Source organism: Pelobates fuscus, chromosome 3 (genome assembly GCF_036172605.1).
Source record: "Pelobates fuscus isolate aPelFus1 chromosome 3, aPelFus1.pri, whole genome shotgun sequence".
In the NCBI taxonomy this organism is placed as follows: Eukaryota; Metazoa; Chordata; class Amphibia; order Anura; family Pelobatidae; genus Pelobates; species Pelobates fuscus.
In genome coordinates, this window is record NC_086319.1 from 377,138,913 (window position 1) to 377,165,703 (window position 26,791).

The window sequence follows — 26,791 nt, forward strand, 5'->3', positions numbered from 1 at the left end:
GATAGACCACCTAATAAAATGTGCAAAGTGCGATGTGTCGGCTCAACAGAGCCTTAATCATGCAGAATCTAAGACTTCCTACAGACCCAAAATGGCCACTGCACCTACACAAGTACCAAGATTGCCACGACGCGGGAGCCGCAAAATGGCTATTGGGGCTGAGCCGTCATGTGGTACCAAAATAGGCACGGCCCGAATTGAACAGAAGCTTTGAGAGGTCTGGATAATTGCACTACCATAAAATAAAAATACAAACCATAATTTGTTTCTTATGTGGATAAGAGACAAACGATAACCTAGAGAGTCCCCCAGACTATCCAAACGAACAAGGGGCAAGCAGGAGTGTTTGAGAATAAGGGCAGAACCCACTGACAGGGTGGCAGGGTAGAGACAATTATTAGGTGAAAATAAAGGTAGACCACACTGACAGGGTGACTTAGGGTTAGAGACTCTGTAAGCACTTAAGTATAATGCATTTCTGAGCAGTACATATAACCCTGATGGGAGGCAGGAACATCAGAGTAAGTGGTTCCTAATGTTCTGCCTATTAAGTTTTTCTTTTTCTGATTTTTGATAATTATTGTTTGCTGCTATTGGAAATGGATTGAAGACAGAATGCAAACTATGAAGCCTCCTGTCATAATGGTAATTGGTGAGTAGAAATGTGATCTTTGTGTTTTTTGGGAGCGTTGTTCTGGCCATGGAGTTCCTGTAACATGCCCCCCAACTCGAATAAGGTACACCAGACAACAAAATCAGAATGGCGGGACAGGGTGCCAAAATTGGGACTTTCACAACGTACATGGGTGCAGTTGGAAGGTCTGTTTTTCTCTCCCCCGACTAACAAACAAGAAGTTGCAATAAGGCAGGGCAGATGTACTGTAATAGGAGGAGGGGGCAGCCCTGTTCTAACCAGCTTGCATTCAGTGTTTAGTGAATAAACCTAACATTTTTGTATCATTCATTCTGCTCGTACCAAGTTGTGCGGGAGCAGCGAATTGCACACACAACTCAAACAATTTGATAAACACAGCTATTCTAAGTGTAGGGTCGACATATTTGGTAGGGGTTAAGCAATAAATTAAAGGATTAAAATATGTTTTGCAGTACGACTTCTGATAGCACCTTGCCTTGCGTATGTTAAACTTGTAACAGAAATCAGTCGATAGGATTGAGTAGGACAAACCAAAATTAAGTACATTGACCGCTGTGCCAGACGTATGCAATATATTATCATATTTTGTTACTATTCTCTGATTACTTATAGTCATGTGTCTTGTTTGCCGTCTATTTAATTTAAACCTAGTTTGCGGTATAGTGGGTTGTTATTTTTTTCTTGACTACATTTTGTAATTGTTTTCCATTCACTACAGTTTGTTATTTAATATACAACCCTCTCAGAGTCTCCTGCAGCCACACATCCATGATAAAATAAAACCAGCACTAAACTCTAAATTCTGTAACTTTGTCATTATTACACAAATCCCAACCCTCACATTAGTAATTATGACGTAGAATATGACACCAGCTGTTTTAACTGTGCCTATGACCTGATATGCTGGCCAGGCTGGTTAAACCACATTGAAGACTATAATCTGTCCCTGCTTTGCACAAAGAGACTTATAAAACACCCTTAGCCGCCATTTTGGCGGAGTTCAGCAAACGTGAGAGTTGAACTTCGGAAAAATGGCCGCCGATGCTCGGCTCCAGCACTGTACATCCACGGCTTGTGACTGGAGGCGGAGTTATGCCTGTGACGTCACACGCCCACCAGGAAGTATCGCTCTCTGTGAGTGGCTTAGTGGTGCTGGCGGGGCGGCTCAGGTGCTGGCAGCGACAGGTGCCCTGACTTCCGGTAGGGGTGTTACTGGAAGATGAGGTGAGAAACCACAGAGCTGCTCCCATGGGCTTTATTCTGTCTCAGGGGGGTAGGGTAGGTTTGGGATCACAGTTCCGGGTACTTAGTGTTGTTATGGTTTAATAACTGGGTGCTTTGAATTAGTTTGTGGGGTGGGGCGGTATATAGCTGGCATTGGAAGTGGCTGTATGGGTAACATGGGGTGCAGCTGTGTCAATGGAGAGGGCTGTGTCAATGGAGAGGACAGTGTCAATGGAGATGGAGAGGAGTGTATAGGTGTCATTGGATATGGCTGTGTCTGTGTCATTGGAGATGGCGGTGTCATTGGAGATGGCGGTGTCATTGGAGATGGCTGTGTTGGTGTCAATGGAGAGGGCTGTGTCAATGAAGATGTAGAGGAGTGTATAGGTTTCATTGGAGATGGCTGTGTCATTGGAGATGGCTGTGTCATTGGAGATGGCTGTGTCATTGGAGATGGCTGTGTCATTGGAGATGGCTTTGTCGGTGTCATTGGAGATGGCTTTGTCGGTGTCATTGGAGATGGCTTTGTCGGTGTCATTGGAGATGGCTGTGTCGGTGTCAATGGAGAGGGCTGTGTCGGTGTCAATGGAGAGGGCTGTGTCAATGGAGATGTAGAGGAGTGTATAGGTGTCATTGGAGATGGCTGTGTCTGTGTCATTGGAGATGGCTGTGTAGGTGTCATTGGAGATGGCTGTGTCATTGGAGATGGCTGTGTAGGTGTCATTGGAGATGGCTGTGTCATTGGAGATGGCTGTGTAGGTATCATTGGAGAGGACTGTGTCATTGGAGATGGCTGTGTAGGTGTCATTGGAGATGTCTGTGTAGGTGTCATTGGAGATGTCTGTGTAGGTGTCATTGGAGATGTCTGTGTAGGTGTCATTAAAGATGGCTGTGTAGGTGTCATTGGAGAGGACTGTGTCATTGGAGAGGACTGTGTCATTGGAGAGGACTGTGTCATTGGAGAGGACTGTGTCATTGGAGATGGCTGTGTCATTGGAGATGGCTGTGTCATTGGAGATGGCTGTGTCATTGGAGATGGCTGCGTCATTGGAGATGTCTGTGTTAACTGTGTCGGTGTCATTGGAGATGGCTGCGTCGGTGTCATTGGAGATGGCTGCGTCGGTGTCATTGGAGATGGCTGCGTCGGTGTCATTGGAGATGGCTGCGTCGGTGTCATTGGAGATGGTTGCGTCGGTGTCATTGGAGATGGTTGCGTCGGTGTCATTGGAGATGGTTGCGTCGGTGTCATTGGAGATGGTTGCGTCGGTGTCATTGGAGAAGGTTGCGTCGGTGTCATTTAGGGCTGTGTTAGCTGTGTCAATGGAGAGGAGTGTATAGGTGTCATTGGAGATGGCTGCGGCGGCGTCATTGGAGATGGCTGCGTCATTGGAGATGTCTGTGTTAACTGTGTCGGTGTCATTGGAGAGGGCTGTGCCGGCGTCACTGGAGAGGGCTGTGCCGGCGTCACTGGAGAGGGCTGTGCCGGCGTCACTGGATAGGGCTGCGCCGGTGTTATTGGAGACGGTTGTGTCGGTGTGATTGGAGATGTCTGGATCGGTGTCATTGGAGGTGGCTCTGTAGACCTCAATGGAGGCTCCTGCAAAGTGGACATTGGAGGTTGATGTATAGGATGAATTGGAGTGATTTTGGTGTATGAATACCTGGGACCATTCAACGTTGTTACTCCTTCTATAAGGTGAATGGGCATGCAATCTAAAAATTAAAATTAGGTGCACAGTTGCAATTGTCAAAAAGATTGTATCGAACGATGTGTCAACCTTAACACGTCTTAGCCAAGTCTTCCTTTGTGTCCAGTAACCATTGACCTTTCCTATCTATTTATAGAGTTCAGCTCACCAGCACCATGGGGAGTGGGGGGAGGATGAGGTTGACACAAATTTTGAATTGTGTAAAAGTTTTAAATTACTTGCATATTAATATAAAATAAATTACAATTCAGTTTTCAGCTTACAATTTAAAATCAATTTTGAGTTCCCACAAATTCAGTGTGTGTGTGTGTGTGTGTGTGTTACAGCCAATGCAGCTTATGCTTTAGTCAGCCTACCTCTGATTACGTCCTTCAGATGTCCTCATCCTGAACTATGAGGCTGTGATACTAAGCATCTTCATAGACACAATGTGAGGCTTGAGAAATGGAATTTGTGTCTGTACTCCCTTGGCATTTGCATTTTACATCTGTTGCCAAGCACATTCAATTGGAAGCCTGCAGGCCGTTAATACCTAAATTACTTACTTGTATCAGGTTGTCAAACTAAATATCGATAATATACCATGTATGCAGTACATCGAGAGCTGATTAATTTGTTAGCACTGTATAAATTATTAAAGGGACACTATAGTCACTAGAACATCTACAGTTTATTGTATTTGTTATGGGGAGTATAATCATTCTCTTCAGGCTTTTTGCAGTAAACCCTGTGTTTTCAGAAAAAAAAGACAGTGTTTACATTAAAGCCTAGGGATAGCTCCACTGGCCACTCCTCAGATGGCTGCTACTGGTGCTTCCTGGGTCAGTGCTGCACAGTGTTACTGCCACCCAGTGTCTCCAAACTCTGCATGGAGACACTGATCTTTTCTCCTATCAATCTCATTGATTCACTACATCTTGATGAGGGTATGCTGATTGGCCAGGGTGGCATTTGGCTTCACACCAGGCTTTCTTATGGTAAAGCATTGGGATTGGCTCAGATTATCATAACTTCTGATGATGTTAGCCAAGCAGGCAGATCATGGGCAGAGCCAGCATTTGCAGACTGGAATAAAGGCACAATTTTATTATATTTAAGGGGGATAGGGGGTGGCTAGATAGTGATTTTGACACTACAGGGTCAGGAATACGTTTGTGTTTCTTTTAAGAAGTTAATAAAAAAGTACAGTGTTGGTGCCCGATACCACAGGACATGTTCAGAGGTCTTGTGGAGTCCATGGCTTGACGCATCACAGCTGTTTTGGCAGCAAAAAGGGGACCTATACGATATTAGACAGGTGGTTTTAATGTTGTGACTGATCAGTGTAGAATTGTAAAACCTGTAGAAATTCAAACAATCTGACTAAATGCCCCCTTTCTTCCCTCAGTGTGACCGTTACCACAGTCCCTCTTTTTGGAAGGCCACAGCAATTAAATGAATTCAATTTCCCCCACCGCTGTTCAATATGGGAGCCCAGAAGCATCACGACGAACAATGGGACACAAAAACCCTAGCAGCCGTAATGATCAAACCAAGATGGGTTCGGAAGGAGCCTCCCGGGATGGTGAGGCTGATGAGGTGGATAAGATCAAGAGCAAGCTGTTGACCGCGTGGAACAATGTAAAATATGGTAAGAATTTCTGTAAGCTGGGACGCGCAGCCTTTTTCCTACGGTCCCAGTAATTACTGGCAAATCAAGGAATGTACATGTTGTATATCCATTCCTCGCATTTCTGGTTCATCTAGGCATTCTTTCGACCACGACACTGGAATGAGCAATGGTCAACGGCGGTGGATTAATCTGACATGGGAAAAATGTATACGGTACAAGCATGCTACCTAAGGGTCATTTAATTCTGCTTTCCTTTTTTCTTTTCTAGGATGGACAGTGAAAATGAAAACTCATTTTAGTACAACGATGCCCCTTTATTTACTTGGAGAACTCTATAACTTCAGATTTGATGGTGAGTATCTGGTGGATATTGGATTTGGGCTTTATATTCCGATTCTCATGTAATTGTCTGTACAGAGGAAGCTATTTGCTGGCTATAGAATCCTCCAGAAATACAGTGGAACTTATTTTTCCTTCACAATATTGTTTTTGTAAAGTTATGTGTGTATTAGTTAATAATGTGAAAATTTTGCAAACTCAATCAAGTTTGAGTCTACAGTAGAGCTTTTTCAAGTATTTGTCATAGTGGCCAGTAATAGGACACTTTGGCTTTCTGTTTTTTTTAGTGGCCAGAAATCCTGTTGTTTAAATTAAAGCAGGAGAAGATGTACACGTTTACCCAGGACTATAAAGAAACAAACTGACTTCTGTTAATAAAATAGCTTTGGGTAATATGCAAACTGGAAGGTTTTAACTAAATAGGATAATCTTGTTTTGACAAATTCGTGATTTCCAGTAATATAGCGAATACAAATTACCCTTTTTACTGTCCTTGCTTCCTTTTTTCTTCTAGGAAAGCACAGAGATTAAATATGATAAACTTAAAAAAAAAACATATGCAAAGGCAGCATTGTGTGTTAGTGTTCTAGTTAACAATTTAAATAAATTAAACAAGAACAGAATGTATGTGAACACTAAGAACTGGCATTAATTCAGTAGTTCCTGCTTCATTCTGTATACGGAGTACTTGGCAGCATTTTGGTTCTGGACAACTCTTTTGGGATCAGTCTGATGTGCGACTATAGAGTACCCATACCACATACCTTAGTGACCTAAGCAATCCAAGTGGGGAAGGATAAGATAGTGACAAGCGCCTGCAACCCCCTCCCCCTGTTATTATTATTGGACACAGGAACAGAGGGGTTGGGGGCCCTGCTCAATGAGCTTACATGCTAGAGGGAGTGGGGTAATGTGACACAAAAGGTAAGGGTAGGGTAGAAAAGTAGGTTGTTAGGATAGTGTTCATTGAGGGCTTAGTGTTTGTTTTGATGTCAGTTGCAGGAGAGGAATCAGGGTGCGGGGAGTGAAAGCTGTTCACAGTTTAATTGATATGCTTTCCTGAAGAAGTACGCTTTTATTTTGTGCAATTTGCATTTTTTCTTTATTTTTCCAAATTATAAAAAAAAAAAAGAAAGGGATGGGGATACAGTCAGTAGCGTTGACTAATCAGTTTAGCAATACAATTGTTCATACAATATTATGCATTTATCATATTGCATTTTAATAATGAGTATAGAGATCCTCTCCATATTTATTGTATTTAACCTAGTGGGTACCACTGTGTCCACTCTGTAATTGAGAGAGAGAGAGAGAGAGAGAGAGAGAGAGAGAGAGAGAGAGAAAAAAAAAAAAGGAGAAGGTTCACTCCATAGCATTCAAGTATTTAAGCCGGTCTAATAGTAGAGACTTATATTTATTTAGTTTGGTTGCTTATTATTAAATGGATTATATGTCCTACTTATTATGTATATCTGAGATTGTTTTAGCTCGGCCTGGGTGAGTAATAGAGGCTCATTTAACCCCTCAACGACACACGACATGTGTGACCTGTCACGACTCCCTTTCACTCCAGAAGCCTGGTCCCCAAGGGGCTAAACCGAAATGTAAAAGTTATTATTGATTTTTAATGATTTTTACTGAGTTATATTCTGATAGTAACTAGCTTATATCATTCTTATATATGTATATAGGTTTTCCAGCAGTTAGCTACTTTTAGGCTTAGTTTCCCAATTTTGGTCTGGTTCCACATGGTAAGCTCATAATCTGTAGTCAAAGACATTAATGCTTTCATTTCGTCTATTGAGGGTAAGCTTGTGGTCTTCTTCTAGAAGTACGCTTTTAAAGATTTTTTGAAGGAGTGGAGATTGGGTGAAAGTCTAACAGAGAGGGGGAGAGTGTTCCATAGGAACGGTGCAGCCCTAGAGAAGTTTTTAAGGTTCGCATTAGAGGCAGGAGTACGAACAGAGGTTAGATGTAGGTCTCCTGCAGAGCGTAGAGGCCTAGATGGGACATATTTGTGTATGAGTGAGGATAAGTAGGTCGGTGTAGCATTGTGTAGAGATTTGTAAGCAAGTATCAGGATCTTAAATTATGTCTGTGTTTTCATAAATTCTGTTTGCTTGTTTCTTTTTTGGCTAAACTGATTAAATTAAACCTACCTCAACATATTTGATATCATGTTGCTTGTTTCTACCATGTGAACAAAGTTTAAAAAACAAATAAACCAGAAAGAAAAAGTATCATCAAAGTTGGGCTCAAACTATATACCCGCTGAATGACACGTCTGCAAGAAATATACAGTGCATTGACAAAATTATTTAGATACCTCCAATTCTCACATTTTACTGAATATATTCCAAATAGTGGACTTTTGTTCTGTTTGCATATTTTTTTTAATTTTATTTTTCAATTCTTTATTTTTGTGGTGCAAATAGTATCAGGGCATTACATCGACATGTTATTAACATTTTATCAAAGGCATTTCGAGTAAAAAGATCCATTAACATGTTATGAAGAGCAGCACCGTTGTTTTTTTTTGTTTTTTTTTGTAAGGCAAGTGGAACAGTATTATGCATGCCGACATTGTATAACTGAAATAACGTTTTAGGAACAAAAGTGTCGTGAACATAAGGTTTTAGAGACATTGAAGGCGTATCTACGCTGAGAATGGACGACTGTATAAACATATAAACATGTAAAGATTGCAGTGCTGATGTTACATGGGATATTCAAAAATAAAGAATAAGAAATTAAAACAAGGGTGAAATAAGTAAAAACAGTTGCTGATACATATAATACATAGCTCTGAAGCATACAAGGTTTATAAATGCTGACACTATGCCGTTTTATGTGCCGTTGAGGAATATCTGTGCTGTCATTGCGTGCCTATAATAACACGAGCATGTAACAGGAGTCTTAGGGACGCGTGTTGATAATATGTATGGTTGTAAGGGCAAGGGTGGCTATAACGTCTAGTTTGAGAATGTTTAAGCGTTGAGCATGTCGACCATGGGTGACTTTTATGCATTTGAATGCGGAGTATTTTTGTGATCACTACAGGGCTTGTGAAATTTATAAGGAGTATATATGCTGCTAATGTTGGATATCATATACCAGGAAGGGGTACATATGTTGACATAAGAGTCAGGAGCATTAATGGCTGTCAATAAGCGTCGTTAGGCATATACTATGTATTGTGGGGTGCCGCTCAGTGACCCCTGAGCGCGGGGGGGGGGGCGGGAGGGGCACCGGTTAAGATGTTATAGAGACCGGCGTGGTGCTGTCGGGAGCAAACAAGCAAACTGAAGGGTACAACATCTAACTTTAACTAAATACATGGGTAACCAGAGGGTGTTACTATGTGGTTTTCGGTCTGCAATTTTCTCGCCATCAAGTGTCCCCTACGGCTTCAGCCTGTGTAAGTCCCGGCTCGGGGTGTAAACGGGACTATCGCGGAAACGTCCCAAGTGTCTGTATGTCCCAAGGCGGTCGGCTCGGGCCGAGCAATGCCTAGCTTTTGCAGGAAAGATGTAGCTTCGTCCGCCGTGGAGATAGTATGGTTGCGGCCGTCTTTCGTGGCTATCAGGGTTGTATGCGGTTCCAGTTGTTCTCAGTGCTTGCGTGACCCGTTGGAGGGATCTTCTCCAGGTAAGGGTGGAGCGGCATAGGTCCTGCAGGAAATGGAGCTGCATCTCTTCGAAGGGATAAGGTGTTTTGTTTCTGGTCTCTCTTTGCACCGCCAACTTGTCTCGGAACATAAGGAAACATACCATCACGTCTCGAGGTGCCCCTGCCGGGGCTCTAGCTGAGGTGGCTAGTCTGTAACAGCCGTCTAGTTGTATATTTTTGGCTATTCTTTGTTGCAATATGGCTGCGAATAGGCGGCGTATGAAATGCGGCAGTTCTTGGTTGTCCACCGATTCTGCAATGCCTCTAATCTTGAGGTTCGTGCGCCTTCTCGCATCTTCCATCGCCTCCATTTGAAGTTGGGTGGAATGTTGTGCGGTCTGAAGTTGCAGGATCTGCTCTGCTTCGCCTGTTTGGCGTTGGGCTATGGTGGAGACAGACTCCTCTGCACCTCGCACTCTGGCCGTGACCATAGAGATGTCCTCCCTGATGATGTCTAGGTCTGCGTTAAAAAAGGCCCTTATGTTGTTCATCAGGGCCTGAATATCGCCCTTGGTAGCTGGGGCTTGAGGGTCACCTTGCAGTGAGGATGCTTTTGGGCCCACCGATCTCGGGATGGCATCAGGGGCATCGAGGATTTCCTCGTCGGAGGAGGGACAGGTGGAGTCCGCAGGCGATGCCATTTTGGGTCTAGGCCGCGGTTGCTGCAGCATGTCGCAGATGCTTCTGGAGCCGTCCCCCGCGAGGGTTTTGAGTTTCTTCGTCTTCTTGCCCATCTCGGGTGTTGTTGGGTCTGGTCCCCAGTGGTGTGAGGGTGAGAAATCGCCTTTTAGCTTGCTTTTGCTGTTTGTGTAGCGGGAGCTTGTCCGACATGCGTCTGCTCCCTTCAGTGTCCCGGCCACGCCCCCCCTGTTTGCATATTTTCACTTTTTGTTTTCTTTTTCTTCAATTTGCAAAAAAATATTTTTACCCATCTGTAGAAGTTACACGTTTACACAGCTACAAAAATTGAGCTATTGGCAATACAATTACTTAAAGAAATACTAGAGTTTTAGGAATACAACCTGTATACTAACGGTTTAGTGTTCCTGTCTTAAGTAAGCTAGGTCTAGGATATATTTTTGTGGTGGGTCAGTGAGTGTATTAATGTAGTGTAGTAAGTGTGTGGAAGGCCAGTGGGTATGTATGTGTATGCAGGAGTGCTAATGTTATTGTTGGTTTAGTGTTTGAATGCAGAGGTATATTTGTGGCAGGCCAGTATGTCTGCCGAAATAGATCTGTTTGTGTGGAGGGTGAGTGTGTCAATGCAGGGATGTATGTTTGTGGAGGGCCAGTGTGTTGCATGGATGTATGTGTGGATTGACATTGTGTATGCAGTCGTGTCTGTGAATTTTTGAAGTCAGTGTGTGTGTATGCAGGGGGGAAAGTGTGAATGGGAAATGTGTGAGTGCAAAGGTATGTTTACATCCTTTTTCCCCGCTACACATCACTTGTCTCCTACTTTCCAATGTCATTTGTTATGTCCCTCAAAGTGGCAAGTGATAAAAGGAGTGAAAGTGACAACAGACAAATAATTGGAGGATAATGGGCTGTGATGTATAACTGGTTCTCTTCCTCCACATGACGAGTGACTGTCAAACATGTTATCATCCTGCTCCCTTTCCATTGCAAATGTCCTTATTGCACAAGAACAGCAAAGTGCTGATACTTGAGTATTCACTTATACTACCAATAGTAACATTCATACTTTTAACATATTGCACCATTTTTCTAGTAATTTATTTTATGAGATATTTGTTATATTCTTGCTGTAGGAGCTATAAATGTTTTTGTTTTTTATTTTTTTATTTTGCATATTAATCCAGTTAGGACTGTCACAGTAAGAGATCACCTATTTAAAGCACACCCTAACCACTACTATTTAATGTAATGGTCCTGTAGGTGTTTTTATTATTATTATTATTATTATTATTATTATTAAACAGTTTGACAAAAGCAGGGCCTGGAGAATAGGGTATTTCTGCATCTTAATTATAAATATCTATACTATCCAACCAGAAGGGCAATAATTAGTTCAGAACTTTGGGATCATGTAGTCCGGGATCGTCAACCTTTTAATACCTAACCCGCTTTTCTATCTTTATTGATGGTAAAGTTTCCTTACTACCCAACAGTGTTGCAGTAACTATTGTTTAGTTTTGTTTTTTGCACAAGTGCAAATGTTTTTTTTTTTTTTACAAAAATATGTACGGAAATGTGTATATATATATATATATATATATATATATATACATATATATATATATTTCTACTTTATGCATGTTAATAATGTTTAACTTTATAAAGCTAAATGTGAGGGAAAAAAGGTAAATCTAAATGACCCTTTAATTAATGAAAAATGAGATCTTTGAGGCTGGTGCTGTCAGACTAAATATTTGATATCTGGTTTAATTTTCGTATAGAACAAACAAAGGTCTCCCCTTTTTTCTAATTCCCCCTCCCCCCCTTTTTTTCTATTTTCTATTTGTGTGTGTGTCTGTGTGTTGCATAGGGTCAATGTTGTGTGTGGGTGGTTGAAATGTGAAAAAATTTATCCTACGGTCTCCCCCTCCCTTCTTCTTGCCTTTTTTGAGGGAATGGATACATAACGCTGCAAGCTATGGTGGTTTTGTGGTGGCATGTACACTTTAGTCATCAGCTCCTCTAGCTGTAGGCTGACTCTCCTGTCCTCCCCCGAGCACAGCACTGTATCGGAGAGTTGCCACTGTATCGGAGAGTTGCCAACCAGCCTGCTTGTGAGAGGAACACACTGCCTCCCTGGTCCTTCCCTCCCTCTGCTGGAACTAAGTACCAGTGGGCCTGAGAGAGCTCATAGCATGGCCTGTGCCACAAAATCCACCACCGCCCACCATGAAAGCCGACAACCCCTGATGTAGGTTGTAGTATGGCCAGGGGTGTATTAGCCGCGAGGCAAACAAGGCATTTGCCTTGGCCGGCATTTTCCAGGGGGCGGCAAAAAAAGCCGCCCCCAAATGCCCAAGGCAAATGTCTTGTTAGCCGCATGCTGGTCGGGCGGCGCTGGTGGGCGGCTGGCGAGGAAGCACTTCCTCTGAGCTGTCTGCTCAGCTCCCTCGTGCGCCGCAGAGTGAGGCTGGGAGCCGGAATATGACGTCATATTCCGGCTCCCAGCCTCACTCTGCGGCGCGCGAGGGAGCTGAGCAGACAGCTCAGAGGAAGTGCTCCCTCGCCAGCCGCCCGCCCGTCAGTCAGTGCCACTCGCTCAGCAGCCACTGGACCACCAGGGAGGAAGAGACATCTCTGCTAGTGAGTGAGTGTGTGTCTGTTAGTGTGTGCCTGTGTCTGCTAGTGTGTGTGTCTGACTGTGTGTGTCTGTTAGTGTGTGTGTTTGCCTGTGAGTGTGTGTGTATGTTAGTGAGTGTGTGTCTGCTAGTTTGTCTGCTAGTGAGTGAGTGTGTGTCTGTTAGTGTGTGTCTGTGTCTGTTAGTGTGTGTCTGTGTCTGTTATTGTGTGTCTGTTATTGTGTGTCTGTTAGACCGTTTCTGTTAGTGTGTGTGTGTGTCTGACTGTGTGTGTATGTTTGCCTGTGAGTGTGTGTGTATGTTAGGGAGTGTGTGTGTCTGCTAGTGTGTGTCTGTGTCTGTTAGTGTGTGGCTGTTAGAGTGTTTCTGTTAGTGTGTGTTTCTGACTGTGTGTGTTTGCCTGTGAGTGTGTGTGTCTGCTAGTTTGTGTCTGCTAGTGAGTGTGTGTCTGTTAGTGTGTTTCTGTTAGCGAGTGTGTGTTTCTGTTAGCTAGTGTATGCGTATCTGTCAGTGAATGTGTGTGTGTGTGTGTGTATTTAGAATGCGGGGCGGGGGGGGGGAGGAGGGTGGGAGGGGCGCCTGAGTTTTGTCCTGCCTAGGGCAGCACAAAACCAGGATACACCACTGAGTATGGCTACACTGGTTTCATACAAAATGTACTAAATATCTGTTATTTTATGGTGACATTAACGAACCTGGCGTCTTGTTATCTCGTCCTTAAACAGATGACATTGAGCGCTTCCAAAAAGACTTTGTGTCCAGAATTTGGATGACTTATAGAAAGGACTTTCCAGCCTTGGAAGGAACACTTCTCACAACGGACTGTGGCTGGGGCTGTATGATCAGGAGCGGCCAAATGCTATTGGCACAAGGCCTGCTGGTGCACCTTCTGTCCAGAGGTAAGGATGAGTTTTCCTAAAACTGCAATCTCGTTTTTATCTTGGTCAATTTAAAAAAAAAAAAAAAAAGTACAATCCAACGTATAACTAACTTGGTAATTAATATTATGTAGTTGCTGGACCCATACCTTTGTAGTGTCACTGGTGAAACAAACTTGATGTATTTTATTAGAATGGCCACAGTCAGGGGCGTATTAGCCGCGAGGCAAACAAGGCATTTGCCTTGGGCGGCATTTTCCAGGGGGCGGCAAAAAAAGCCGCCCCCAAATGCCCAAGGCAAATGTCTTGTTAGCCGCATGCTGGGCGGTCGGGCGGCGCTGGTGGGCGGCTGTCGAGGAAGCACTTCCTCTGAGCTGTCTGCTCAGCTCCCTCGCGCGCCGCAGAGTGAGGCTGGGAGCCGGAATATGACATCATCTTCCGGCTCCCAGCCTCACTCTGCGGCGCGCGAGGGAGCTAAACAGACAGCTCAGAGGAAGTGCTCCCTTGCCAGCCGCCCGCCCGCCAGCCAGTGCCGCTCGCCCAGCAGCCACTGGACCACCAGGGAGGAAGAGACAACTCCCCCCCCCCCCCCCCCCCCCAGCATTCCCAAAGGTAAGGAGGCGGGGGGGGGTTTAAATAAATTTAAAAAAAACGTGTTAATGTGGGTGAGTGTGTGTCTGTGTCTGTTAGTGTGTGTCTGTGTCTGTTAGTGTGTGTCTGTTAGTGTGTGTGTCTGACTGTGTGTGTCTGTTAGTGTGTGTGTATGTTAGTGAGTGTGTGTGTCTGCTAGTGAGTGAGTGTGTGTCTGTTAGTGTGTGTATGTGTCTGTTAGTGTGTGTCTGCTAGTTTGTGTCTGCTAGTGAGTGAGTGTGTGTCTGTGTCTGTTAGTGTCTGTGTCTGTTAGTGTGTGTGTCTGTTAGTGTGTGTGTCTGTTAGAGTGTTTCTGTTAGTGTGTGTGTGTCTGTTAGTTTGTAGGTTAGTGAGTGTGTGTGTGTCTGTTAGTTTGTAGGTTAGTGAGTGTGTGTGTGTCTGCTAGTTTGTGTCTGCTAGTTTGTGTCTGCTAGTGAGTGAGTGTGTGTCTGTTAGTGTGTGTCTGTTAGTGAGTGTGTTTGTCTGTTACCGAGTGTGTGTGTGTGTCTGTTAGTGTGTGTTTCTGTTAGCGAGTGTGTGTTTCTGTTAGCTAGTGTATGTGTATCTGTCAGTGAATGTGTGTGTGTGTGTATTTATAATGCGGGGTGGGGGGAAAGGTTGGATGGGGGTGGGGGGAGGGGGGGCGCCTGAGTTTTGTCCTGCCTAGGGCAGCACAAAACCAGGATACACCACTGGCCACAGTGGCCTGAGCACCCTCCCGATAGAATGAAACATGCGTAGAATTTTCTGCTTCCATCCATCAAGGAGGCAGATTAATTGGATGCCACAGTCACATGCACCCACCTCATTACCACAGCATCCCACGATGCCTAGGATGTATTGTGGGGTGCTGAATTTGGGATTATGAGAAGAATAAAATACCTGCATATCCTTTCTGGCAGCAATAGGTTTTACTGCTATTTCCTTAGTCACTATGGAAAGGCTGGGAGTCATTCTCAGCCATTGTCTGATTGAAAATAAGATGACTGCAGAAGCAGCAGGTCCTATGGATTTGCTGAAAAAAAGGATATTCAGATGTGAGTATGTAATATACGTATGCTCTTTGTATATGTACAAATGACCTTGCACTATTTTTAGATTTGTTTTCTTATTTTTCATCTTTTCATTTCTTCTTTAAGAATGAGTCAGATATGTTGTACATGATTGAGTAATGTCACAATTTTCACATTGCTGCCTTGGTTTCTAGAAGCTACAGGTTCGCACAGCAGGAGGGTAGAATTGCACCCCCAGGACTTTTTTATTTATTTATTCATATTTATTTATAAAATATTTTACCAGGAAAGATATATTGAGATTTCTCTCGTTTTCAAGTATGTCCTGGGTCCACAAATCATTGCATTGTTACTTTAGGGTGCAATAAAATACAAAAACAATGTTAATACACAATAAATACAAAATTTAACATAGAACAGGTAGGAAATATATAATCAATTTTATCATGTTAAAATGGGCTGTCCACTGTAAGACTGAAACTGTGTGTCTTCTTCACCTAGACTGGTTCTGGCCTAATGCTTTATACACGCACTTAGTAGACATGGAACCCATCCGATCATCTTCTCCATCCAACACCCTCAACTACCCTGTGCCTTCCTCCGCCAAATACCCTCAGGAACGAAGCCGCTCAGTGTGGCACACTCTGCCTCACCAACGCGTCGTACAGTACCCTCACCAAGAGCAGATCCATCGAGACATACTGCGCTGGCTCTCTGACCACCCAGCAGCTCCATTTGGGTTGCACCACATGGTATCCTTGGGTGGAAGTATGGGCAAAAAGGCCGGAGACTGGTATGGTCCCAGTATCGTGGCACACATTATGCGGTGAGAACCACAGATAGAGAATTGCAGGCAGTAATTTTCCAATGTTCTTCCTGCCTCCTTGATTGTGTTTTCAGGAAACTTGAGCAGTTGAAAGATGCATTTTCACATCCTTTCTTCAGGTTTTTTTCAGCAGATATTATTGTAGTTGTAATCCACAGCTGACAATCTTTCTGTTGTATTCATAAGTGACATTCTACTCTTGTGTGTCTTGTATTTTTAATCCCAGTTCTCTCTATCCTCCCAGCTACCCTGATCTCCTTATCCTTTCACTCCCTTTGCTGCTGTGTTGCACATATGTTATCACTTCCTGATTCACCCACATTTTCAGAAACAAAGTTTCTAACGAGGTGAAAGGAATTTTGTAAATGTTGATTTCAACCTGCGTTAGCCACCAGAATGATTGGTCTAACTTCTCCAGTACAAACTGCCGGAGGGATTCCAGTTGTCATCATCTTCAACTTTATTACAGATTAATTTTATTGTTATGTTATTGCACTATGGTTATTTTATAATTAAAAATAACTAATTATAATGAAAAAAATACAAAATAGTGGGTCACAAAAGTGACACACTGTTATTGCACAGCTGTTATTGAAAGGTGATATTGGACACCTGTGATCAGTTTTATATGAGGAAGGCAATGGAATATTTTCATCACTTAATATATAAACACTAATATTCCTTCCCAACCTTTATTTTGCCTTCGAAGACCGTATGAATGTGTCAATGTACGATGTGTGTTTGTGAGCAAATAATCTACCCTGCAAGAACAAAAAAATCTTTAAAGGACCACTATAGGCACCCAGACCACCTCAGCTTCAATGAAGTGGTCTGGATGCCAGGTCCCCCTAGTTTTAACCCTGCAGCTGTAAACATAGCAGATTTAGAGAAACTGCTATGTTGAGGGTTAATCCAGCCTCTAGCGGCCGCGATCCTCAATGTGAAAATCTCATTGAACTCACGCTGGACGTCCATAGGAAAGCATGGAGTACTGCTTTCCTATGGGCGGTTTTAATAGGCGCGCGGCTCTGGCCATGCATGTGCTTTCGGAGTTGACATCGGCAGGGGGAGGAGAGGTAAGTGGCTCAAGGGGTTTTAACCCCTTCAGACCAGCGGGAGGGGGGCTCCGAGGGAGGGGGGGAACATAGTAACCCTATAGTGCCAGGAAAACGAGTTTGTTTTCCTGGCACTATAGCGCTCCTTTAATGTATGTTAAGAAGAAAAGGTCCATCACAAAGAGCATCCTATCTGTATGTTGTGATAGCATTGTCTGTGATGTCACAAACGTGACATCACCAGGAAATCATAAATACTACATGATAGTGCCTAGAGCAGGGATAAGCAAACTTCGGCACTGCAGTTGTTTTGGACTACACCTCCCATGATGCTTTGCTAACATTATGGACTTAAGTCATTGTAGGAGATGTAGTCCACAACATCTGGAGTGCCGAAGGTTGTCTACCCCTGGCCTAGAGAATAAGTCCACAATTTGTATTTATCTAAACAACTTTTCAATAGTTTTTGAACAAATTTAGAAAAAAAAACCTTCTCACGGTTATTCACTAACTGGTGGTTTCAAAGTGAATTTCAAATAAAAGGCCAAAGTGGAAAATTCCTCACACTCGGCTCTAATTTCATTTTGGCTACTTTGGCTTTAAATTTGAAATTTACTTTAAATTATTCTCACGTTAGTGAACAACCATTGCCTGCGCTGCGTTAGGTGTTAAATGCTAAGATCCCAGTACACTCATATGAAACTTTCCAAAATTAATCTTGTTGGGTGACATGATGGACTAGATGGGATATATCCATATATATTAGAAGATATGAACCAGATTTACCCAGTATATAAAGCAATTTATGAAAACGATTCGACCATTGGGGTTTAATAAACAACAAAATTGAAGTGAATTAACACCAAATTTCAATATTTAGACTAAAATGGACGTTTTGGAAAAAAAATCTTGTTCACTGCTATGGTTGTTTTCATCCTCCATTTTGTAATTCGGTTTTCAATTCACTACACTTCTGTGTTTAGCAAATAAAGCCCTCGGAGGTATTCGCTTAAGTGAATTTAAGTGAACTTTCAATTTTTTGACCAAAACAACCAAACTAAAAACATTTAGAGTTTTAGCCTGTAGGCCAATATCCATTTGAATTACTGCCCGTATACACTGCTGTGCATAACCCTGATCTGTTAAAAAGCTGGTCCGGATCATTTAAAACTGAAACTAACCTTTAACCCTCAGTTGGGTGGGTAGCTTGTGTTTCTGCCACATCTCTCATTCATTGTTGCTGCCCGGTCAGTTTGGAGCACACTGGCCTGGCAACCTGAAAACATTCCATGGAATGTTACGTGACATCATCATCAGAGAACGATGGAACCCACCAACAGCAGAGTGTGACATCACAGCACTATGGTTGGATTCAAAGTGGAACTGTCACTTCTCTGAAATTTACGCATATTGAATAAAATATTAAAAATCACCTGTAACATATCTTAACCTTTTTTCATGAGATGTTTTCTCTTATATTTATATTTACATTCAAGATTTAGCACATAGCATCTTAATCCAGTGCAGAAACGGCAATGCCAGGGAAAACATTGAAAATGAAAAGGAGAAAAACCAAAACATTGTTTCATTTCTCATCTTCTCTGTATGATTACAGTGACTGACAGGGAGACAAGATGGAGGTTCCCATTGCAGGATAAAGAGCCGTGCATTTCTACATTCAGTGCCATTTCACACCTCATAAAATACATCATTTTTAAATATAGCGAAAAGTAAATTTAATATAAATGATTTTGGGATGTGACCGTTCCCCCTATTATCAGTTTCTCACATCAATTTCTTTCTTGTAGGAAAGCGTTAGACAGAGCATCTCAAGTGCCTGAGCTGTCTGTCTACGTGTCTCAGGACTGCACAGGTATGAAACTAGCACTGAGTCTGTCTATGTGATGCACACATGTAGGTAACAATACTCTCATTGCGTGACTGGTATATAACAGAGACTCTGTGTGCAGTGGCATTATGAGTTTCTGTTTGCTATTAATGGATTGCACTCTGTAACCCAGTGTACAGGGGAGATGTTGAGCAGTTGCTCGGTGAAGATCCTGCGTCAGACGGCAGCGTTGTGGGAAGGGCAGTTATAGTCCTGGTACCAGTGCGTCTAGGGGGAGAAGCCTTCAATCCTGTGTATAAACACTGTGTCAAGGTAAGAAGAAAGTATCTGTGATTTCCTCTCAATACAGTGTCACTGATTGGTGCATGATCAGCAGAGTGACTTACAGCCTGCTCCTTCTATTCAGACTGATGAGAAGTGTGTCCACCTGATAAAGCGATAGAGCAGTCATTAAATTGGCATGTTAGTCTGACTCAACATGGGCTGTCCAGTGTGGGGCCTGCCACAGTACCTGTCCGAGTACTGCTGAAATGCTCTGTGCGTGGACTTTATGCGCTACTCGGTTTACTCAGCTTTGAACAGTACCTTCTATTGTTACGCTCGCTCTGCACTGATTGGGGGCATTGCTCTGGTATTCTCAGATGCAGGACACTGACCCCCATTGTGGGACATAAACCTGAATTTGGGTATGCCCCACAAATACATGGGCAGTTGGGAAGTATGAGATTGTGACAAGGACAGGATGGGTTAGGGGCTTTGGGAAATACTGTGTGTACACACAGAGGAACTTTAAAAATTACAATTTCCCCTTTCTATGCTTCACTTATCGTAAGAATCAGGGCAATTGATTAAATGTGTTTATTTTATATTTATCTAAATTTTCTTTCTTAGGAGTTTTTGCGGATGCAATCCTGTCTGGGTATTATTGGAGGAAAACCAAAACACTCCCTGTATTTCATTGGTTACCAAGGTATGTATAGATTTTTAGTTTCAATTATTCTAAAGCACATTGTCCCTCCTTATTGGAGTGTTTTACATTATGTCAGTACCAAGAACTGGATATTCTTTCCCAGATAATAATCTCTTATACCTGGATCCGCATTACTGCCAACCGTACATCGATACCAGCAAGGATGGATTTCCTCTAGAGGTAAATGTGGATGAACAGGAGTCAGTGTGTGCCCTGGTGATTTTTTATTCTGAATAGTTATGGGACTGCCTTTCGGTGTGACCATAGGTAGTGGATCAGTAGTTCACCCCTGATTTTCCAATGTTGTCACTACTCTTTACCAGTCAGCCGGTACTCGCTAAAGTGCCTGTCACTACAGTTAGTGAGCAGTGGCTGTTTTAACAGCGTCAAAATTTCATCAGCAGCAACAGCAATTTTTTCAGCTGATGCTTCAAAATAAGTCGATAAACAGTATCTAGTGGCATTATTCTGTATATTTCCAAACATGCGGCTAATTTTACAAACTGCGCTAACTTTCAAAACTCAATACCAGTGTCTTCTGTACATTAACTAATCTGCGATTGGTCAGTGTCTTTGCAAGCAAATGTTATAAGCCCATCAACTGGTAAAAACTAGCAACAAAATTGGAAACCAGATGTTATCTAGTAGCTGCTACAAGGTACTGGCTGTCATTAACAGCGGCAGTTAAATAGACCTTTCACTGTCTGGGGTGTTTGCATAATTACCCCCGATGGTGGTGAGGTATCCGAGGGGCGCAGGAGAAGGTGGGTCAAATTCGGACACAGTCAATGTGAGTATTTCATAAAGAGATTTTATATTCATGAAATACTAATTTTGGAGAGAGGAAATGGCTGTGCTGCTTTACGGCAACTATAATATTAACGAGGCTGGAAACTAGCTTATTGGGTGTGTAGTGATTAGAACAGTCACATATTACTCAGACCCTTTGAATCGTCAAACAACAAAATGGTTTACTGTCGCAAGGCAACCTTTACCAGTGCAGTGTAGACCATGGGAAGAGTAAGGAATAGGGTTTTCAGATCCGATTATCTTATATTGCAATTGCAGAATGGGACCCCATGGTTGGTTTAGATATTAGGCTGTAAGATTTGAGAACTTTGTAGTTAACTGTGTAAACAGTAGCAACAAAGTGTTATTCTGTGTCAACATTAACTCATTTTGTTTTTCTGTAACCTCGCTACTGTTTTATCCAGTCTTTTCACTGTAATTCTCCACGGAAGATGCCCATTACCAGAATGGATCCCAGCTGTACATTTGCTTTCTATGCCAGAAATCAAACAGACTTTGGCTTACTGTGTGATCATCTAATGAAGGCAAGTCATTCTAGGCACTCGTTATGACTGAAGTACCCCCTACCCTCCTCCCCCATGTTAATAACCCCAGGAACATACATTATAATAGAATGTTTGCCAGTATGTATATAGACGCACGCACACAATTGGACAAGGCCTGCTAGTAGCGTACAATGACTGGGGCTTTTGGATGATGGATTCCAGTTGCAAAGGATGTGGTGTTAGTGTGTGGAGTGCTGGCGTGAGTGGTTCATTGATTACGCAGAAACACAGCTATGGAGAGTAACAGATTTACCGTACCACCTACTGCAGTTCATTCTTGTCAGCTACCAAATATGGTATACTCATGGTTTATATAAAATATATAGAACTGATAGACTGCTATACATATACACAAGATTCTAATTATTCATGGATGTGATTAACTAATATGATACCGTCACTGAGAGAGCTGGTTTCTTGTTGTAGGTGTTGAGTTCTCCATCAGGAGAGGAGAAATATCCTGTATTCAGTATTTCAGATGGAAAAGCTCAGGAATACAGCGGGGCGGAGGGCTCACAATATACGAATATACAAACTCAACACAAAACATCGAGAAGACTGATGAGGCCTAACTCAGACGAGTTTGAGTTCCTATAAACATCAAACCCAGATTCCTACTCGGTACAGGAGTTAAATCGGGTGATTATTCATCTAGTGTTGCCAGAACACTGTTTTCTTGGACATGTCACTTTCAATAAGTGGGTGGCACACTGAAAGCTCTGCCCTTCCTGTTGGATTGCTTTGATTACTGAATTAACTTCATATCTCCAGCATATGAATTCTACAAACAGAAGGGTAGTGTGTTATTTGCTGCCCTTCGCTATATCAAAGTGATGTGTGTCTTGGAAAACGCAGGGCATCTGGCCTCAACCACTGTATGTCTTACTTGAAACAGGTTGGGATACCATAAGGATTATGAGTGGAACATTACCGTCTAAAAACTTTATTTTATAGTTAGGGTGCCTTCAAGGTTAAAATTAATCACGTTTAGATGTTAAATCCCAGCATCTGTATAAATTAAAGCCTAGTCGGTGATCCCCAAGTGAGAGGATTTGGGTCCCACCATCTTACACTGGAAGAGGGAAAGGGAATACAAGAGTTTAACAACAACAAAAAAAAGCTTTGTTTATTTCCGGACTCTGTGCTAGCAAAGATAGCACTGCTACAAGAAAACATCCTAATCTCCCTCGAAGGTACAATTAGAATTTACAAAAGTTGTTTTAATCTGAAAAATATATTTATTCTAAGGCTGAGAAAAACCAAGCCACTCTGTTTGCTTAGAATACAAGAATCTAAGTTTGTTTATTTACATTTAGACACTGGCAATATCCAAAAATCTATTTTCCTCGGGTAGCTTTGTCTAGGCATGTATGACGCAAGGGAAGCAACAATAATCACCTTCAGCTGCCACACAGCACACAAGAAGCTCCTTTAACCCCTTAAGGACACATGACATGTGTGACATGTCATGATTCCCTTTTATTCCAGAAGTTTGGTCCTTAAGGGGTTAAAGGAACGTCTGCACTTGTCTCCTAGTTCTAGGGGAATATTGCAGTAAATGTTTATGGTGATGTTTGGAATGAAGTAGACTTTTCAGATTAAGAGCAATATTGTGTGTTTTGTTTTTTCTATTTTCTTTATTATAAACTTTTAAGTAAATCAGGTTGAAGACAGGTGTAGTGCTAACTTTATTTATAGAACCTGTCCCTGCAGAATAATTTCATACCTTAGGCTCCCCGACCCGAGTGCCACCTACAGTTCTTTGTCATTTGGACGGCCTATAGGTCAGTCATATCTGGGTCTATTTTCTACAACAGGAACGAATGCTGGAGAATGGGCAGCTATAATAGCATTAGGAGGTGTTTGAATCTTTATGTACAGTGGCAATAGAGACACGTGCTCTTATTAATATAGAGCGTCTCAGTCTACACTGGAATACATGTCTGTCTATGTCCATTTTAAACGGGGAGCAAAGCATTAAATCTGTATATTCTGAAATTGTTTTATTTATGTAGGGCAATAAACTTTTTTAAAGAGGCTATTTGTTAAAATCCTTTATTTCTATCACAGTATACGTAGATATATTACACGGTGCCTGCAGCAATCCTGAGTGATGGAAAGAAAAATTTGCTTCATTGTTGACAAAGATTTCATGAGGTTTCTAGTCCTTTTGTTGGGCCCTTGGTTTTCCCCTGCTTCTCCCTCATCTTTCTCCTCTCCCGGCCCAGCTGCCTGTATTTTAGCCTCTTTGGATTTAACCCATATGCCCGCAGCCTCTGCCCACTGAACTCCCGTCCACCCAGCCTCACTTTGCTGCCCAATAACCGGCCACCTTTCCGGACCAATTTTCGCCTCTTTTTCTCCTTCGGTAAGAGTGCGATGCCAGCTTCCCCTAAAACATTTTGTTTGTCCTCTTGTTGGAGCACTCTCTTTGCCCCTTGCTTGGCAGTTGCCATCTCCCCAACCTGGGCTGCCGTGTGTCCCTGTTTTAACACAGACTCTGTCTTTGTTGCGGTCTTGGATCCCGATTTAATAAATAAATCCTGGCTCATGCTCTTTCCTTTGTTCTGTCCTTGGTCTCCAAACACCAGCTCCACAGGTGGTGGTGTGGTAGGAATACCGTCTGTTGATAGCTCATTGTCATCTGAATTATTTTCACTTGACATCAAAACATCGTCACATGTCTTTTCTTCCAGGTTCTTCAGTTTGTCTCTCCGCTTCTTCCCTACTTTATTTTTTGATGCTGTTGCAGCCTCATCATTGTCATCACTGTGAAGATAAACAGAATATGGGGTTACCAACAAATTTTACTCTAATCCCTATTATCCTCAGAGAGCCTGCAGTTTGAGAAGATCACAGGAGGTGTAGTTAGTCCGCTGGAACGATCCAAACGTTTGGGCTGAGAATTTTAGATAATGCTGGGAAAACTGCACAGTGCATTCATGGTTCCCAGCAACTGGAAAGATGTGTAGAATTCTTGAAGGGAAATCTATTAGATTTAAAAATTGCTCACCTCTGTGTGAGGGACTTTAGGATCTGCTGCTTCTTCCAGACGTTCTGCGATTTCTGACTGAAAACTTTCATATCGTGACTCTCTTCCTTCTCAGATCTACAAACAAGACATTGCACATACTGATTAGAAAATCCACTGTATGAGACACTATTACTTGCTAAAATGACTGATCTGGGCTTTCCAATAAACAGCCATGAAATGTTTAGATCTACCTTGGTTCCATAAATGTTACATTTCATTATAAGCCCTCCATTTGGGATAAGAATGACTCACCTGTACATACAGGTCTTTCGTAATGAGCACCATTTGTTTAGCTCCTTGTCATCTGCTGTTAAAATCTATAGATAAGGATAGATAAGGCTGAGGTTTACGCACATATACATCAGGTTACATACAGGCAGCTGAGCCTATGTAATCAAAGGCAAACTATCCGGACCAGATGGTGTTGCGTGCATGTATATACATATAATTATTAATTTGCATTACTACTAAATTTACCAATCTTGTGCACAAAGCAATTATACTTCAGCAAATAACTGACAGTAGATATATCCTACTGTTCCAAACATTGCCACCATAACAGAGTGTCATAAAAGGGCAGACTTTGCAACTAAAATAAATAACTAAAATGTAACCTATTGTCTTACTCAAACAGGACTACACATAATAGTTCAGAAATGATGGCATATCTGACTGAGAACCTGGTCATGTACACCCCTCACCAAATACAAGTATTAAATATTTCAAGTTTAAAACCTATGTACCAACCACACGTACCTCCTCAGTTGAGAGTCCGAAGTCACAAGGCATGACCTGACGATATTTAAAGCGACACGGTAGATCATCAATGATATCCTCATAATCAAGCTGGTAATATTCATTCAGGTATTGCTGGAAAGTGTTATCCTCTGCAAGAGACATTAACAACTTCACATGAACTGGCTGACCTTAATTCAATGGCAAATGTCACGTGCCTATTTCAGGCACACAATACATCTTACTTTAACCCCTTAAGGACCAAACTTCTGGAATAAAAGGGAATCATGACATGTTATACATGTCATGTGTCCTTAAGGGGTTAAGGATGTCAAAAATCAAGGTTCAGACAAAATGTCCCACAGAGGGACATTCCACTGCCAAAGTAAAAATCACTGTTTAGTAGATATACCCTCAATGAAAAAATGCATGCATTTAATTGTGCACTTTTTTTATTGGGGGTTATATGTAAAAAAACAAAAATCAGCAAATCTCTGGAAACCTTTGCAAGCCCTCCACCTCACCCAAACTTTCTGTGGCTGTCCAATCACAGACTTCCCTATGCAGCTCAATGAGAAGTCTTTGCGAGGCAGGTTTTCTGGGTAATTGCTGCCTCTTGAGTTTAACTCTACAGAGGAAACAACCAGGAAGTACCAGGACTGATTGTCTCACCGATTGCCAGGAGATGTAACCAGGTTAATTTATAAAAGTGCCAATTTCTATTGAAATAAAGAAAAACTTCACATATAAAGAGATCCCACATAAGGGTCTAGAATGTCCCTTTAACATGGTGAAATCACATCTCTTTCACTAAGTTTATGCAGTTTGAAAGAAGAACCAAACACACACGGAAACCTCAATTTCTCCCCTTACGCAGTAATTTATGTCCATCTCACTAAAGAATTTACACTAAAAAAAGGGTTGGGTAAAGCAGACAATGAACCTCAGGGTACTGTAGCTCGGTTTAGGAAACAGAAACTGTGAGGCTACTTCTGGCAGGACAAGGTGATGGATACAGAGTTCTCTCTCTGACTCAACCACTTGGCCTGTGCTGCAAGTCCATGAAGTTCCCAATCAGTGCATACACAAGCACAGAGGGTTCTGCACGTCATGGGGTAAGCAGACCGCGGCTTTTCCTTACCAATTAATATTATTATTTATAAAGCACCAACAAATTCCTCAGCTCTGTACAATAGGTCACCGATAATATGGTCACCTGATCCCTGCTTACTCATGTTCGTCAGGATATACCTGTATCTATTCAGTTTGGGAATATAGCTGCATATTCTTTTTTACCTAATTTATTCCCTTGCACATTGAAAACAAAAGTCCTATTTTTTCCCAAATATTTATTTTCTCCATCTATTAATCTTAGGCTTGAGAACTTACTCATTATTATCCGTGTCCAATGTTTTTGCTAAAAGTCTAAGCTTTTTTGACTGACCAACCATCTCAAACATGCAGAGTGATCAGAGTACCTACATATACCAAAGGTGAGAGGGCAATCCTCCCCCAGAACCCAGCCGGAGCACGGAATTAACCAATCTAGAGATCAGGATGATAGCTGGGTCCATGCTTCGTATTAAAATGGCTGAGCAGCTGTCCATTTAACTCCCAATATTACCTGGGTCGAACACTGGTTTCTTTTTGCTCACGGCTTCTGCAAATTTGGACTTTCTCTTCTTTTTACCACTTTTTGCAGCCTCCATCTGCATTCTCTTCCTCTCCCTGCGAGATGGTCCGGGAGCAGCATTCGGATCATAGTCTGCATCCATCTGAACAAAAGAGAAATCGTCAAAGATGCTACTCTAAATAAAAAATATAAAATCACAAACTATTATCCAAACAGTGACAGATGACACATGGAAACATAATTGTCTGTTCATTTTTAAATTTTTAAGTAGGGCCTATCTACAAACTGTTTGGAGAGCAAGTGGGTCTTGAGGTTGGTAACACTATT

General features: G+C 42.2%; 2 protein-coding genes across 3 annotated transcripts in view; one reads left to right on the top strand and one right to left on the bottom strand.

Moving 5' to 3' along the window:
- The first annotated feature begins 1,763 nt into the window (after positions 1-1,763).
- ATG4D (autophagy related 4D cysteine peptidase) lies at positions 1,764-22,058 on the top strand. 2 transcript variants are annotated; one of them, XM_063449483.1, is made up of 11 exons: positions 1,764-1,879; positions 4,976-5,218; positions 5,469-5,552; positions 13,212-13,385; positions 15,509-15,833; positions 18,697-18,761; positions 18,910-19,049; positions 19,629-19,707; positions 19,811-19,887; positions 20,922-21,041; positions 21,489-22,058. In XM_063449483.1, the coding sequence occupies exons 2-11, from the start codon at positions 5,023-5,025 to the stop codon at positions 21,657-21,659; spliced, it is 1,431 nt and encodes a 476-aa protein (XP_063305553.1). In that variant the 5' UTR covers positions 1,764-1,879; positions 4,976-5,022; the 3' UTR covers positions 21,660-22,058. The 2 variants fall into 2 exon arrangements, with proteins under 2 accessions (XP_063305553.1, XP_063305554.1); XM_063449484.1 differs by having other exon boundaries at positions 1,797-1,824.
- A 652-nt stretch (positions 22,059-22,710) lies between these two features.
- The window catches only part of KRI1 (KRI1 homolog), a 29,643-nt gene continuing 25,562 nt past the window's right edge, over positions 22,711-26,791 (bottom strand). The window contains exons 15-19 of the mRNA XM_063449482.1: positions 26,456-26,606; positions 24,853-24,983; positions 24,349-24,413; positions 24,076-24,171; positions 22,711-23,831 (exon numbers count right to left, since the gene is read on the bottom strand). Coding sequence (XP_063305552.1) covers positions 23,213-23,831; positions 24,076-24,171; positions 24,349-24,413; positions 24,853-24,983; positions 26,456-26,606 — 1,062 coding nt within the window. The 3' untranslated portion in view covers positions 22,711-23,212. The remainder of the gene's footprint in view (positions 23,832-24,075; positions 24,172-24,348; positions 24,414-24,852; positions 24,984-26,455; positions 26,607-26,791) is intronic.

What these genes read in the sequence shown, in the direction of transcription:
- ATG4D (XM_063449483.1), top strand. Translation starts at nt 5,023, where the DNA reads ATGAATTCAATTTCCCCCACCGCTGTTCAATATGGGAGCCCAGAAGCA. An exon ending in GGTGCACCTTCTGTCCAGAG is followed by an intron (nt 13,386 to 15,508) that starts GTAAGGATGAGT and finishes TTCTTCACCTAG; the next exon opens with ACTGGTTCTGGCCTAATGCT. An exon ending in TGTGTGATCATCTAATGAAG is followed by an intron (nt 21,042 to 21,488) that starts GCAAGTCATTCT and finishes TTCTTGTTGTAG; the next exon opens with GTGTTGAGTTCTCCATCAGG.